General features: G+C 35.5%; 1 protein-coding gene across 1 annotated transcript; it reads left to right on the forward strand.

The window, feature by feature from the left end:
• The first annotated feature begins 8828 nt into the window (after positions 1-8828).
• On the forward strand, positions 8829-10037 carry LOC143570655 (F-box/LRR-repeat protein At3g26922-like). Its single transcript, XM_077056256.1, has one exon. It carries the CDS (start codon positions 8829-8831, stop codon positions 10035-10037), a length of 1209 nt encoding a protein of 402 aa, XP_076912371.1.
• Positions 10038-17411: the final 7374 nt, after the last annotated feature.

Genomic DNA, 17411 nt, shown 5'->3' on the forward strand with positions numbered 1-17411 from the left:
GGTAATTCTGTTGCTAGTCTATATGGTTCGTCACTTTTTGGCTAGTTTTCACCACATGAAGATATGTTAGAAATCGGTTCCAACAATGAGGTTGTATGTGAATCTCACTCGGTGAGTTTCAGTTATTAACTAATTATATTTAACACTCATGCCACATAAGTATTTGCATATATAATGTTCTGGCAAATCTGATTTAAGTCACTAACTAACTATATTCAACACTTATAACTCTAACAAACTAAAACGCTAACGGCACAAGGGTCACAAATGAAAATGAAAACAATTATATTTTAAATTGACCAACGTAATGAAAAGTAATATTTCAGTACATTAAAGTAGGATGGTACTTGAAACTTAATTACGGGTCACAAATGAAAATGAAAACAGGATTTTTAAAATGACTCACGTAAGGAAAAAAATAAGCAGTTTCACCCCTGCAACTCAAACAGCAGATATAAAGCATTAGTTCTGTTATATCCCAAACACGTGTTTTGATTTTTCTTTGTGACCTGCTATAGTTTTACTTTAACGTACCAAAAGGAGAAATTAACGTTTATAAGATGCTGGCAATAAAGACCTGTCAACCATCAGTGATTTTGAATGAAAGTGTAGTATATTTTTAGCTTAAACACTGTATACAGTTTAATTGATTTTGACACGGTGTATACTTCTAGAAGCTTTATGTTAAATGACCGTCAAACTCTTCGACAGCCTATGACGTTTGACTTTTGAAAGTCAAAATAAAGCAGTAAACGGGCCATGGTCAATTAATTGCAAAGGGGCACTGTTGTCTTTGGTGTAAAGGTAATCTGCGAAGGTCAGAGCTTATCTTACGGGTGAGAGAAAAAAATTATGCGCGGGCGCAGTTCTAGTATTTAATGGGTTTCTTTGAATTTGAAAGTAAAGTCTGAAACGAATTAAAAACCAACTTAAAAAGTTGCGCCAAAGTTATCCATTTATCAAAACAGCCATTTACTAAAATATACTTTTGTAATCAGATCTGGAGCTGGATATATGACAGATTTAAATGTTTAACACCGAACTTCAACTCAAAGTCATTTATGCCTATTAAACAACTTGTATAGTCGATCCTATTATCAGTGTAAATAAGCTGCAGAACATAACAAGAATTAAAAAAATTGCAATGTGTAGTACCTATTAGTAGATTGTTATTATTCTTGCGGGTACTAAGCAGTTCGTATGGCAGGAAGTCAAAATGATATACTGAAATTTCTTGCTTCTGACCTTTTATCAGTGCAAATGTAATCTTGTATGCAATAGCATTGCCCAACATGAAGCGAGCCGATGAGTGGTTGTGTGTTTTTTGCGCCCGCGATTGCTTCAATTGCATCTCCCTAAAAGTAATTTTATAAGTAAGATGACAATGTTACTAAAAAGTCTCGGTGATTAAACGTGAAGTGAGGCAATGATAGTTGCTGATAAAGTAAACTGTAGTTACCTTGACGTCAACTAATAAGAAGCATGTTTCTGGGCGTCTAAATGACTGCCATTTTCTAATTATATTAAGTGTTGGTCCGTTAGATCTGTTACGTATCTCAGCAACCTTTTGGGTGTTCATGTTCCTTATACTGCAAAAAAAATAACACAAATATTTAGTTTTACTTGTTAGTAAACAAAAAAACTGAGAACTTATTTGCACACTAATCCAAAACAATACTCCTATAATTGCTGACCGTCTCATCATGAGCTTCTAAATCTGAAGCGTTCACTGATAGCGAATCAGAAGCTGAAGCCGTACGATCTCTTTTTCGTGAAGACTGAGCTTCGTTAAAATTAGTAGATGACGACGAAATTTATGACTTAAAAACTCACACAATGATACCATAAATAATAGAATATCTTAAAAAAAAGGGCTGTTATTTACCAAAATCTATTCGCTGAGTCGAAACTTAAAGCAGGCATTTGTTATGCAATAACCAATAAGTTCCTACATTATATATATACTGCACCGTAACTACTACATATATACAACAAAAAATATATAACCATACAACTTATATCTACAGACCATACCTTTACTGGCAGTGAGTATTGCTCTTAGAAAATATCTGTTAAAATGAAAACCTACAAAAATACAATAACAAAAGTCAAACTGAAAAAAAAACCAATACTATCATTAAAAATTAGATTCATATTCAGTGATCGATAGCCACATGAGCAAATAATAAACATATGTAATAGTCATTATATGTTGGCCATTGCTAATTCAAAGTTTCAAACTGTTGAAAATAAATTTCTAACCTTACATAAATCACATATACAAATAGTAACCCAATTACTTTCACCAAAATTTACATTTCAATAAGAAATCAAAACTTTATATCAATAACAAAATCATATGTTGAACTGTCATTTAAGTTTTAAATTATGGCCCAAATACGAAACAAATATAATTTAGAACAAATAAACACCTGTTAATACTTAAACGGGTTCGGTTGTGACATTCCACATCGGTTGGGGAGGAGAACGAAGTCTTCTTTATAAGGAGATGGATGTTTTTTCCATCATAATGCGTTTTGAGCGCTTAATGGTAGTGGATGAAAGGAGAACTCCGCGGTTAAGCGTGCTCGGGTGGGAGTAGTATCATAATGGGTGACCTCCTGGGAAGTCTTTACCAGGGCAACCAAAAGCAAATCCGCGAGGTGATGGTGGTATGTCCCGGCTAAAGCGGACAATATTATGGTGCGACAGTAGCTGGTCTGTTGCAGATGGTATCAGAGCCAGGGCCGGACCAGTGGTGCCAGATCCCGCTAGGACGCTGGACCCCTAAGGGGGTGGATTGTGAAATCCCATATCGGTTAGGAAGGAGAATGAAGTCTTCTTTATAAGGAGATGTGGGCAACCAAAAGCAAATTCATGAGGTGATGGTGGTACGTCCCGGCTAAAGCGGACAATATTATGGTGCGACAGTAGCTGGTCTGTTGCAGATGGTATCAGAGCCAGGGACCAGTGGTGCCAGATCCCGTGAGGACGCTGGACCCCTAAGGGGGTGGATCGTGAAATCCCATATCAGTTAGGGAGGAGAATGAAGTCTTAATGGTAGTAGATGAGAGAGGAACTCCACATTTAAGCGTGCTCAGGTGGGAGTAGCATCAGAATGAGTGACCTCATGAGAAGTCTTCACCCGGGCAACCAAAAGCAAATCCGTGAGGCGATGGTGGTACGTCCCTGCTAAAGCGAACAATATTATGGTGCGACGGTAGCTGGGCTATTACCAATGGTATCAGAGCCAGAGCCGGACTAGTGGTGCCAGGTCCCGTGAGGACGCTGGACCCCTAAGGAGGGTGGATTGTGAAATCCCACATCGATTAGGGAGGAGGACGAAGTCTTCTTTATAAGGTGATGGATACCTTTCTCATCATAACGCATTTTGGGCGTTTAATAGTAGTGGATGAGGGGAGAACTCCATAGTTAAGCGTGCTCATGTGGGAGTAGTATCAGGATGGGTGATCTCCTAGGAAGTCTTCACCTAGGCAACCAAAGGCAAATCCCCGTGAGGCAATGGTGGTACGTCCCCGCTAAAGCTGACAATATTATGGTGCGACGGTAGCTGGGCTGTTACAAATGGTATCAGAGCCAGGGCCGGACCGGTGGTGCCAGGTTCCACGAGGACGTTGGACCCCTAAGGGGGTGGATTGTGAAATCCCATATCGGTTGGGGAGGAGAACGAAGTCTTCTTTATAAGGAGATTGATACTTTTCCGATCATAACACGTTTTGGACGCTTAATGATAGTGGATGAGAAGAGAACTTCACATTTAAGCGTGCTTAGGTGGGAGTAGTATCAGGATGGGTGACCTCCCTGGGAAGTCTTCAGCTGGGCAACCAAAAGCAAAATCGTGAGGTGATGGCGGTACGTCCGGCCAAAGCGGACAATATTATTGTGCGGCGATAGCTGGACTATTACCGTTCGGGTCGTGTCGGGTTGAACATACCAAGCTACAAAGATGATCTATTTAAGAACACTGGTGAGCCAAGAAAAGCCCTTAATCGTTACTGTAATAACAATAAAGAACTTAGCATGCTAACAAACTATCACTAATCTCCAATATAAAATCAACATACGATTCAAAATTACCAGACGCACAAATGTCACAAACCAAAAGACAGAATTAAACAAAAATCATAGCAAAAAACAAAGGCTCTAAAAAAAACCCAAAATGATACGGCAATGGAGTCGAAAAGCACTTAGTTAAACTCCAATTAACAGGCTAGATAATAGATACTATGTTGTTTGTGTAACAAAACTTTTTTATTTTATAATCTTTGAACAAAGAAAAATCAGAAAGTAACAACGAATTCTTTGAATCCATTACTTGAGACAGATGCACAATCAAACGGCCAGGGTAGAGCCACCATACAATTGACCGCATGCGTCGTTCAGAAAAAACCATCCCACCGACCCCGGACCCACATACCTGAAAGCATAAAAATAGAACAACAGTAACCAATATAGTTGTTTACAAATGACACTCGAACCCGAAAGATTAAAGACATTTGAAGTTACAACGATTACCATCCGGCCAACAATACAGTTACACCATAACCTCAAACTATCAATTATATATCAAGACATACTTCCTAAAACAATACTATGGCGCCAACATTGTCATTTATACTAGTTAGACAATACTGCGGCGCCAACAATACGGTTACACCATAACCTCAAACTATCAATTACCACATAGGTTTCAAATATTTTTCTTTTGGCCCCTCAACTTTATTTTCAAACTTTTATTTATTAGACTTATGCTATAAAAGTTTCACATATATACAGTTTAGCCTATCAACTTTAATTTACATATTTATTTTTTGGCCCCTCATTTTTTTGGTAATGAAACTTTTTCACTTAAAAGTTTATTTTTGGGTCTCTCACCTTTCGTAATGAAATTCTGTCACAAGCATTTAATCATAACGAATCAAACAAATACCGACCATTGGCGGACCTTTCTTTGGGCCAAAGTGAGCCATGTTTTTCACTCATTAGTGTATTTTTTTTGAAAAAATCAAAAAAATATGTATATGTATTGGGTCTGGTCCAGCCAAGTTATATGAGTCCCCCCAACCCATATTATTTGAGTCCAGACCTAACTTAAATATTTTAAAAAATAAAGTTTGTTAAAGCCGAAGAACAAGAAATCGCTTACGAAATAAACCTAAAGATAAAGTAAGGTTAGATATAAAAATCCATAAACCAAGCCCAAGAGCATATAAATTTTTAACAAAAAACATTAAGCCCAAAATCCAATCCTACCATCTGGTCGATGTTCATCACAACAACAAATGGAGTTTCCATTATGTGCTGGTCATTGTGTGAATTACTGACTTGTGAGGTTCGGCACAGAAGTCAGAACAGAAGTTGAGAAGCAAGCAGAGGAACTGGTGAAAGTGATTGGGTGTGAAATCGATTACTCGGTTGATTGGGCGCTGCCGCTTTCTATTGAGGCCTGAGGTTCGGAGCAGACTCGTGTGGGAGTGAAACAATTAGTCAAAACAGTCAACAGAAGGTTCGGCAATTCACATTTTACCATATTGTATTTCTTTAAATTTGGTAGGTTAGGGTTTGGAATTATTGTTTGACCCGACCCGAAGTGAATTGCCGACCTGAAACTTAGAAGTAAGAAAAAAATTGGGTTTTGCGACTTTCAGTCCATCGATACCAGATGTTCAAGATCCGCTATTGAAACCGACTGACCTTCAGCTACGTTTCCAACAAAAACACACAGTATCTTTCGAACATGTGGTGCATTTAACCCCCTTCGTCATAACACACTTGTTGAAGTAGATGTTAACTTACAAATTATTAAAGACTTAAAGTATAATAATCTATTTATTGTTAAGACTACGTGTTGTCATTGAATTCATCCTCTAAATTCAACCAATAATATTGTATGAAAACCCAAGTTATATACCAGTTTCATAAAATGATAACCCAAACAATACAAACTATAATAAACATACTGTATGAAAAAATATATAAAATAGAAAAAAAAAATTTTGACCCAAGTCCAATAATCTTTCAAACATAAAAATGACCAACAATGAATTAGATTTAAAAAACACACACACACGGGATCTCTCTTTCTTCTATATCCTTCCTTTTTCCTTTCTTCTTCACTTTCCTTCTTTTTATTTCACAGTTTGCAGGGTTAGAAAAAAAACCCGAGCATGTCTGCCTTCCTTTTCTCTCTTTTCATCAGACGCAACCTGGCTCACAAGGGTTCGTTCGCGTCATGGTTCACAGGATGCCTTTGTGGTGTGCACCATCTACGTTGTCATTGGCATGAGCCCTCCCTCATGGTTCACAACACCTAGCCTAAAGGTGTATCGTTTGGGGATAGCCCAAATAAACGGTCCAAATCATTGGCCCATCGTGCACCACTAGATTTGATGTTTTGATATCATTAACATCTTTAGAGTTTACGAATATATATACAAATATCCTTCTCTGTATACTCACTATCACTATATTCACATAACGGATTTATCTATAAGTTTTATTTATTGCGAACTAATATTTGATTTAAATATCTTATTTTTCAACAAATTTGACAAAACAAATATTTTACACTTGTTTGTACAGTAGGTCTTTTAAGGACTTCAACCCGTTATTAGTCGAGAGCATCATTCACCATATGCATATAGCTAGTCTCTTGCATACATATGAGCCAACATTTGAAACTACGCTTGTAACATAAGTGGAATTCATTATCCATGAGTGAATCGAATCAGAAAACTTGAACTTGCATTTATAAAAATCTTTCAAATTCTATTCAATTATAGAATTAAAATGAATGTAATTTGATACGAGGGGATATACACATAGTTAGGGATCTCAAGTGACAAAGACGGTTGTGATTTGAGAGGAGCGACAACATAACTTAGGTAGGGGCTTATGGTTTTGGTAATTGATGAGACGATAATTTGTTGATCAATGTTATAAGTGCTCACTTCTGACTCCTACTATGTTGAATTAATACAAAAGTAAAAACACTAACGTTTTTTTAGATGAATAATAAAATTGGTTCCGTTAAAAATATAAATTCCAAGTTTATTCGTATACCAAAAGCTAAAGTTGAATATATTGGTAACCTGGGTAGGAAATTTGAAACTGAAATCGAAATCAACCAGTTTCAAAATTCAGGTTTTTCGATGTAGATTTTAAACTAGCCCAAATTCTCTATGCCTCTAAAGGCTTATGCCTTCAAATTTCTCTCTATACCTTTCTTCTAGTTTTTCAAGAATGTTAAGAACTTAAGATAAGACGGATAGTACAAAGGATCTTTTTAATTTTTTTATTTCTTTTCTATTTAAATATTACTTACTTATAGTCGAGGTAGTAATCTAACTATACTATTAAAATAAGATAATTATTACACATGGCATCATTTTAGAGCCTCCACATGTCACGTAGATGCCGTGGAACACTTTCCTACTTTGCATCTCTTCTTCTAAACACAATATGGGGCAGAGATCCGTTTAGTTATGTTATAACCCATTATCCGGATTTCATGCTAGAATAATGACCCGATTTCCCCTCAAATTAGGGGTGTTCTTTGGGTTCGTTTTTCGGTTTTCTGGTTTTTCGGGTCGGGTTCTTCGGGTTCAAAGTTTTAAATCTTAGCTCGAAACCCAACCCAAATCTCTCGCAGGTTTTTCAGGTTCGGGTTTTTTCAGGTTGGGTTAATTGGGTTTCGAGTATCCTAGAAAATGAAATTAAAAATAAAAAAAATAAAAAAAACTTCAATGCTAAAATTAAACAACATATTCTTCTTTGCTCGTAACACAAATAATTAAATAATAAATCAACATAACTTGATAAAGTCATAAAACAATTTAAAAGTAGAGTAAAACTAAGTCATTAACTTGAATCATAACCGTCTTCGATCAGACGTGATTTGGTTGTTCAGTTACGATTGCTAATAGTAATAAACGGAAAACATAAAGTAGCAATAAACAATCGATCCATAATAGTTGGAATCACAACAGTCGATTATGCTCAAATTCTGATAACTTTAGTGACTAAGACTAAGCATATTATAACTAAAAATATATTTAATTTCAAAACTAAAAGTTTATTCAAGTTGACCTGAAACTTATAAATCAAACCCGAGAACCAACCGGAATTACTTCAGTTCGGGTTCTTGTTAGTCTTTTCTCGGGTTCGGGTTTTTCCGGTCGGGTTAGTTCGGGTACGGGTTTTTTCGGGTAAAAGTGACAGCCCTACCTCAAATACATCCATCTTCATATCGCTGTAAGGCTTTGTAAAATTTAGAAAAATAAATTATTGTGTGATACAAGACTCGAACCCAAGACCTCATGTTTCAAACGAAAGATACTTACCAACTCCACTTAAGTGGTAATTGCGTTGGATTTTTTAACTTATAAATGATATATTGTTAAGTGAATATGCAACGTTGTATTGAAAGGGGCTTTTAAAGATTTATTAATTTCAAATTTTGTTTTATATTATTATCATTTATATCTTATGAATCTATAAGGTATATAATCTTTGTATATTATTAAATTTATTTTTTTTTTTGTTTTTTAATCACTCGTCTATCACACAGGCTCTATTCTAGTAACATATTTAATTAAAAATTCATTTGGTGATTTGAATTTTGAAAAGATTTTGCTACTTAATAAATAAAATAATACAACCAAATAAACTTGTAATATATTAATTACTTGCATAATATACGGAAACCGTCAAGCAAGATCTCAACCCGATTTTGATTTTGAATTTTTAATTTTAATCTTCTATGAAACCACCGATCCTGATAACCTAATTCCATAGTTACAACAACAATGGTGATCAAACGATCACAAAAACCACAAACGATGAAACCCCTCAAAAGATTACGTCTTGAAGATGAAGAACAACCACCAAACGCAGAAACAACGATGGCGGACCGGCTTTCGACAATACCCGAAGACCTGCAGCTTCGTATTCTCTCTTCTCTTGACACCAAACACGCCTTTCAAACCTCGTTGCTGTCCAAAGCATGGTCTTCTAAATGCACTCATGTTCCTGTTCTCAACTTCAACTCCTATAGTTTTAAAAAACTCAAAGTTTTCGATAAGTTTGTTTATGGTGCGTTATCTGTTCCAAGATCGGCTAAAGTGAAGAAACTAACCTTCAAACGCGGCGGAATATGCAGCGTCAAGATCTTAAAAGAAGTTTTCGATTTTGCGTTTAAACAACGTGTTGAAGAACTCGACGTTAATATTTCCGAGACTAGAAAAGACACGAGTTGGCCGATGGCCATGTCACATACTTCATGGGATTCGTTAAAAAGTTTGAAACTCGAAAACTACTCAAACAACGGTTGTTCGTACTGGGGACCAAGATCCGGATCTTTCAAGAATTTGGCCAATTTACATCTCCGAAAGACTGTTATTACGGATCTTGATCCCTTCTCCGGGTTTCCCACGTTGAAGAAGTTAACATTGGTTTGGTGTTATGTTCAAGCAGAAGAAAAAACTTTGAATGTGCACGCTCCACATCTTTCGGAGCTAACACTCTCGTACTTCGGTTGGTGTGTCAACCGATGTAATCTCACAACTCCGAACCTTAAATGTTTTGAGTTCGAGGGGAATAAATTACCGCGGTTGGAGACACACGGTCTTCCGGTTCTTGAGACAGTGGATATCCGGTTTGAAGGTTCTTGCAAAGTTGATCAAGAGAGAATAATGTTTGAGGATTTGACGATGATGTTTAATGCTTTACGCAATGCGAAGTCGGTTACCATTTACTCGTCTATTGTTCGTTTGCTCTCATTGTTTCCGGATGAGTTGGCGGGTCGGTGTTCACCGTTTCAGGATTTGAAGAGTTTGAAGGTGGATTTTAGTAATTTTTATATGCAGAATTATTTTGAACGTTGCAGGCCGTTGAGTGAAGAGTTGAGACATGTTTCGTTTGCAAAAGGTTACTTGCTACAGAAGTCACCCGATGCGAAGTTCACTTTGATATATCCTGATCTTGGTCCGAATGTCAATCGTCTGCATCATCCGTGATCAAACTCGTAGAAGTGCTTTTGCGGGTCCTTCAGAGTTAAGACTATGATCAACAAACATTCCATGGTTGAACTAGAAAATATTGATTTGTTAAATGTGAACCTCAATATTGCACTTTAATAGAAGTTATTTCCTTTTATCTATTGTTATACGTTATTAAATCCTTCTTTGTGCACTTTTTAGTTAAAAACAAGCATGGTTTTCATCTATGGGAGTTTTAACTTGTCCTGGGACTTCTTCTATACTCTTTCAGTTCTTCCTATTACTCGATGCTTTCGTTAAAAGAAATTGCGTAAAGCGCTAGTTCATATGATTTTGCTTTTGAGATCCGAATAGATGGACCTACTCATGATGGATCAATCCCTCTTTCGTTTTCCACAACTCCATTTTGGTTTCTGCAATCTTCCTCATGTTAATCATCATTCTGCACACAAACTTGTAGTGCGTCCATCTTTGTAAAATTCTACCATCACAATTACAATATGTAGCATAAGTCTAGCATAGGGTGTGATAAATATGCTCACAATGGTGAGGTTATGACAAAATGGTGGGTCAAGGGTTTCAAAGTTCCGAGTCAATTCATAATATATATTTTCTAAGTATATTACTAGTTTGAGATATGTTATTTGAGGCCTGCATAATCTGACACGTATTTCAGTGACCCCATAATCTTACTCGAATTTTATATAAGGCAAACATGAGTTTAAGAATTCTGTAACATTCGTCAATTTCGATGCACATTTATACTTGTTTTGTATTGTAAACTTGATCCGTTTTGGCTTTTGGATCATTGAATATTAATAAAACAAAGAATTTTATGTTATAATCATGTTTCATACTTGTCGTTTCGTTCCAAAGTCTTTAACGGTGTTTAAAACGCTTATTTTGTGCTCAAAACGACCTAAAATGAACTGTAGGTGCTAAAATTGCCAAAAAAAAGCAAATTTCATACTTGTCGTTTCGTTCCAAAGTCTTTAACGGTGTTTAAAAGCCTCAGCCTGCTACGCAGCAGCCTCAGTTCGTTTTAGCAAAAAAAATCAATTTTTTTAACGTTTTTTGGTTCGTTTAATGCCCGAACTCATGTTGTAACCATCCAAACCAACCAAGACTCCACCCATAATTATTCTAGCACCCTCCAAACATGTTTTTATCTCTGGTTATAATATATCTAAATCAAAACTCATTTCTTTTAATAAAGCATCAAAGTGTAACGGTTATCTATTGGGTAAAAGTTTTATCCAACCCCTCAAACCTTAATCCTCCCCCATAAATACCCCACTATCTTATCCATTGTCTCCTTCTCCTAAAGTGTTTGATCTTGCAAATTGTTCTAGCTAGTTTTGCTTAAGTTTTACTTTAAAAGTCAACAGAACCGATTCTTGCATTTCAATTCGTTTCGGGTATATGTTTTTAATATTTTCAGTTGTACTAAGTTAATTTATGGTTAAGAAAATCATTTTCATTATTGTTTAAGGTTTTTGGACTTTCAAACACGTATTTATGCATTTTAGGCCCGTTTGGGTTGTTTTCGGAAAGTTTACTCGCTTAACTTTCTTGTTTGAGTTTAGATCTGGAAATTTTACATTATTTTAGTTATATGGTTTTGGACATGTGGCAACGACCCTTGGTCTCATACCGAGTCAAGGACTGAACAAAAATGAACACTCGTTTAAGCACTTTAATTAACTTTTAAGCAACCATATTGCATCAAAAACTTTAGATCTGAGTTTTTCTTCATATTTTAGTCGTTATATGGTTGATATAGAAGTGTAGAAAAAAACTTGGCTTGAACCCAAGTTTTGGGTAAAAACCGAACACTTGTTTTAACAAGTTAGTTAATGTTCAAACCACCAAAATTTCAAATTTTTTTTGTTGCTTTTATTTAATATTACTCATGTTACTTAAGATTTTGGAAGTGTTAGAACAAATCTTGGCTTAAACCAAGTTTCGGGTAAAAAACAAGTAAAAGTCGAACTACTCGTCTTAACGAGCTGCTCACCGTTCAAACCACCAAAAATCTTTCCAAACCTTTCTAACTCAAGTTGCACTTTATATTATTTATATTTCTAAGATTATGGTGTGTCGGAACCAAACTTGGTTTTAAACCGAGATCGGGCCGACTTACACTCGCTTAAACCCGAGTTTGGGACTTTAATTGATAAAAAATGCTCAAACTTGTTTAAGCTACTGATTTTATTGAAGTTATTCATATATTTAAAATGTTTGGTAAGTTGGATGTGGATTTGCTACTTTATCAAATCCCGAACTGACTAAACCGAACAAATCTTAAAAGTCGGATCTTGATGGTTACATTAGCGAGATCGTGAAAACTAGCACTAAACCAACTCCCTTGTGTATAACTTAACAAAAGGCTCGGTTTCATGTAAAACCCATTTCATGTTATGCTTACTTTATTTAACCGCATTTTGTAAAATATAATTTAAACTCCCAAAAACCCAAGCCTTATTTTTATGAACTTTTATACCATTTATATCTCATCTTCAAGACTCATTATTAACTCAAGGTCTTTCAATCTATGATACGCACACTAAACCGTCGGCTCCATTTCTTGAAATTATTATTATTATTATTCTTATTTTTTTATCAACATCACTATTTTCCAAGTGAGTAATTCCATCCCCGTTTTTCCTTTTATACTTTGGGGGTAGCTTGCATACTTACTTAAACAAAAATGATCTAAGGCTCGAATTTTCAAACCGCAAACTCTAGTTTATGTGCTACTTAGAATAATTGCTCGATTGTGTGTTGTATGTCTCATATGATTAATTGTTAAATGCTTATTGCTTTTGTTTGTTGATCTCATCCTCATCGTCAATAAGTATGATCATATGCTCCTCCTTGTAATTTGGTATTTTTACCTATTAAAAAGGAGCCTCATTTATTTATGATTTGCATACCGCAATTGTTGTTATTATTTATGGTTTCGCATAAGAGTTGTGGATTTTGTCTCATATTATATAGACACAAAAAATCATGGAATTGCTCACCAACATTCGTGTTGACAAAAGATATTTTATGCAACGTTACAGGTTTGATTATTGGTTGAATGAATATGTGAAGACGTTAGTTTATTTTTTACCGTTAGAGTATTAATAAAATGAACTATTTATTTTCTTGTACTTTGTTTATTTGTAATGAACATGTTGTGTTGTATTTGATGTTAAATGAAATGAATGAGTTGCTTAACAATTGTCACTTTAATAGTGTAGTGTGCATAGAAACAATCACGTCACACCCCGGCATGTTCCATCGCTTTTGGTCAGGGTGTGACAAATTCCAACCCGGATCGAAGGGTACAAGACAACCCAGCTCGACTAGCACTGTCATGATCGAGCTCAAACTAATGTTAGTTCGACTCACTCATAAAATATCGGACTAAAGGACAGGGATTGAAATCCTTGCGAACAATAAAATTATAATAACTTAACTATGATTTTTAAAAAAATAGTACCCTCTCAAGATTTATTTCTTCAAAGAGTAAAGTGCCAAAATCGTCCATGTGGTTTGAAAAAAGTTTGATCTTCGTCCAAAAAGTTTATTTTCTTAGTATAGACCATGGAGGTTTTTCAATTCTTGTCAATATAGTACAAATCGTTAACCCCGTCTAATTTTCTTGTTAACTCAGAGATAAAACGGTCTTTTAACTTTACTTATTAAACTAATGAGAGTATGGACCCACACTTCATCATCTCCCTAACCCTACAAATGCCGATGACACCATGAAGCCCCCACATGGCCACACCAATTACCCACCCACAGTCACCACCATTAACCACCATCGCTATCTCTGGCGAGCTTAGGCAAGACAACAAGCACAACTCGTCTCCCTCATCTCCCACGATTCCATTCCTAATTTCAACTAGAATTACCCAAAATCCCCATTCCTAATTTCCATTCCAAACCTTAACAGTTTTAATAGAATCAGACTTGTTGGATATTATGGACCGGTTTGATTAAGTCAACGCGGCTAACCGAGTTATGACCCATGAGAGTTACACCTTAGGTAACGAGCATAAAAACCACTTAAACTAGTTAACCATTATTGGCAATTATTAACGAGTTTATAATGTTCATTTATTTGATAAATGAACATGGATAGGGATAATAGGATGAGATAGGATTTTATGGACATGGGGACCCGGTTAAACTAACTAGTATATGATTAACTAGTTAGTATAACCTAATGATCATGGGATTAAGGTTTTAACCTAGCTACCAAAGGAGTTCTCCAATCATTCCTTATGCCTCATCATTGTCGCCGACCACCTCCCTCCTGGCCGCTAGAAATCACAGTCGTTGTCGCCGCCTTGCGCCATTGCCGCTGCCCAGCCGCCGTCCCACCACTGTTGCCAGTTGCTACCATGGACCGCCACCACCATGTTTCGTTTGATATCGTCACCTAACAAAGCTTTTTAGCCCTTAGTCTCTCAACCAACTAATCATTAACCGTGGTATATTTTATCTCATAGGTAGTTAGAATATAACTTGTTTATTTATTTTACTGTACTCGTATTGCTTTTAACCGGATCCTGTCGGGTTTAATTTTGGTTGATTAATCATTCTATTCCGCTATGTTTTATATTAATTAACCGGATTAATTAATTTACTACTTTTATCGAAACCGGTTTTGATAATAAAATTTGACTAGTCACCACTAAAACCCAACAGTGGTATCAGAACTTTGGTTACAACTTACGAGTCGGTACCGGCCTTTTAACCGGAATTAGAACACAAACTTAAATGGTTTTAAAGTTTATGATCTAATTGATTTTTTGGGCAACTTTATATTTTTTGGTCAAAATTTTATTTGTTTTGTTGACCAAAAGCTTGCCCAATTTATTGTGTGATTGTTATAAAATATGTAAATCTGGCCCGACCTTATTTTGTTGTTGTTTATGATGATTAGTGTTTGGTTTTATGGTTTTGGCTATATTGATGGTTCAAAGTTGTAATAGTTGTCACACCCCAACCTAAGGCGGAAATGCCGGGGCGTGATCTGATTGCTCACAGCTCGAAGATACTATCTTTGAATATAAGTGACAATATCTAATTAATTATTTTATTCAAATATGCACACATTACACAAATACAATAAACCATTTAAAATACAGGAATATAAGTTCGAATAAAGTTTAACTTGATAATATCCTAAAGTCTTGTCTACATGTCCAACTTCAATCTTCAGTACTAACCACCTGCATATGCGTATAAAATGGAGTTTGTCAACAACACATGTTGAGTGAGATGATCACCAATTTTGATACAACAATTAATACTATATATATTTGATAGGTGATTACTAAATGATAAGTGATAAATGCGCAAACCAACCATGTGATAGTAATCAATCAAATCATAACAAAGCATGTATATAACCAAATCACAACCACATACTTGATAGTGTGCCAATTAGAGGTGCACAAATCGGGTTTTTCAAATACCCGGGTTCGGGTATGGAACCGGGTTCGGGTATGACCGGGTATTGGAAAATCGGGTATTGGCAATACCCGGGTCGGGTTCGGGTTCGGGTTCGGGTGCGGGTATTCTCTCTAAAAACCATACCCTATGCATCGGGTTCGGGTCGGGTATAGAACCGGGTATTCTAAAACCGGGTATTTGAATACCCTATTTTCGGGTATTGAAAAAACCCTATTTTTAGGTTTTTTGGGCTTTTTCCGGGTTTTTTTTTCGGGTATAGATTAGATTTTTTAAGGGTTACAATTTTTTGGGGTATTTTTCGGGTATTTTCGGGTATATATCGAGTATTTGAAAACCCGATTTTGGGTATTGGAAAAACCCGGTTTTGGGTATGGAACCGATTCCGGGTTTCGGGTATTACCGGGTATAAATCGGGCCCTGTTCCGGGTACGGGTTTTGGTACCGAAATGCATACCCTATTCGTGCCCTACGGGTAGGGTCGGGTTCGGGTTCGGGTATAAAAACCCGGGTATAAAAAAATCGGTTTCGGGTATTTTTTTCTGGTTCGGTTCCGGGTTCGGGTTTTTTGTGCACCTCTAGTGCCAATGAATCGTTGCCAAGTGAATCGGGCATTGATTACAATGACTGAGATTGTCGGTTTACCTTTGCCAAGCGAATCGGGCTCCGGTTACTAAGACGAGCGTATGATCATACGAATGCCAAGACTTGATAGAATATAAACACACTTAGACAAGTAGCAATTAGCAAATAGCATTTAATTGATACAACACACAATGATCATGTTTACGATTGTTTGATATATATATATATATATATGCTAGAAAATATAAATATGTACGGATATGTCCCCAAAACGTTTGAAAACAGTATATAAAAATGGGAATGATCAAACTCACCTGATCGATTAAGCCAAACAAGAATGAATACGACAAGAAAGTAGAAATCACACTCTTCGAAATTATCGACAATAATCCTAATTATATAATAGAATAATATGAACGAATCATAAATGATGTAATACGTATAACGAATTTAGGATTTCGATGTGGATTGAGATACAATTATGATTGGTATGTTATGGATTGAACGATTGACATCTACTAATTATTGTTATTATTTAATTACAAAAATCATTGTTTGTTATAAAATCGGGTTTACGAATAATTAGTTTAAATAAATATGGGTTGAGATTTATTTATAATAATAACCATTTAAGTATATAATTATCGTGAATTTATATCTTGTAATTCTTAACGAAAGTTTAATGATATAACTATAGGTAACACGTTTAATACGTTTGTTATACTCATACATACATACATACATACATACATACATACATACATACATATATATATATTAACATATATAATAAATAATTAAGTTTATGAAAAACGTTCAACAACGAGAAACCTCAATATTGGCTTTAAATCTTAATAAAATAATCGTTGATTTAATAAATAAATATACACTTATAATACTTACATATATATATACACATATATATATATACACGACAACTTGTATCGAAACTAGCCGACACGAAATGTTAACTTTATGATGTCGGATTAAATAAAATATTGTTTATTTAATAATTAATATTAATTACAATATATTATATATCATAAAAAAAACATTAAAACAATAAAGATCAAAATTAACCAAAAATACGGCCGGCCGGACTCGAACCCACGACCTTAGCCGGCTTACAGGAATGAACACACACACCAGTCGTCTGCGCTGGTGTGTCAGCTTGACATAACTTGTAAACACTTATTTATATACAGAACCAATAAAGAGCCCAATTTTGATCAAGAACCCTAACTTTGAATCATTCAATCCGTTAATGTTTGTTTCAATTGATGTTAGGGTTATTAATCAGTACAACAAAACGAACTAAACTGTATAATTGAT

The sequence above is a fragment of the Bidens hawaiensis genome, unplaced genomic scaffold (assembly GCF_021521415.1).
Source record: "Bidens hawaiensis isolate Kalapana, Puna unplaced genomic scaffold, B.hawaiensis_p1.1 tig00025014_1, whole genome shotgun sequence".
Taxonomy (NCBI): domain Eukaryota; kingdom Viridiplantae; phylum Streptophyta; class Magnoliopsida; order Asterales; family Asteraceae; genus Bidens; species Bidens hawaiensis.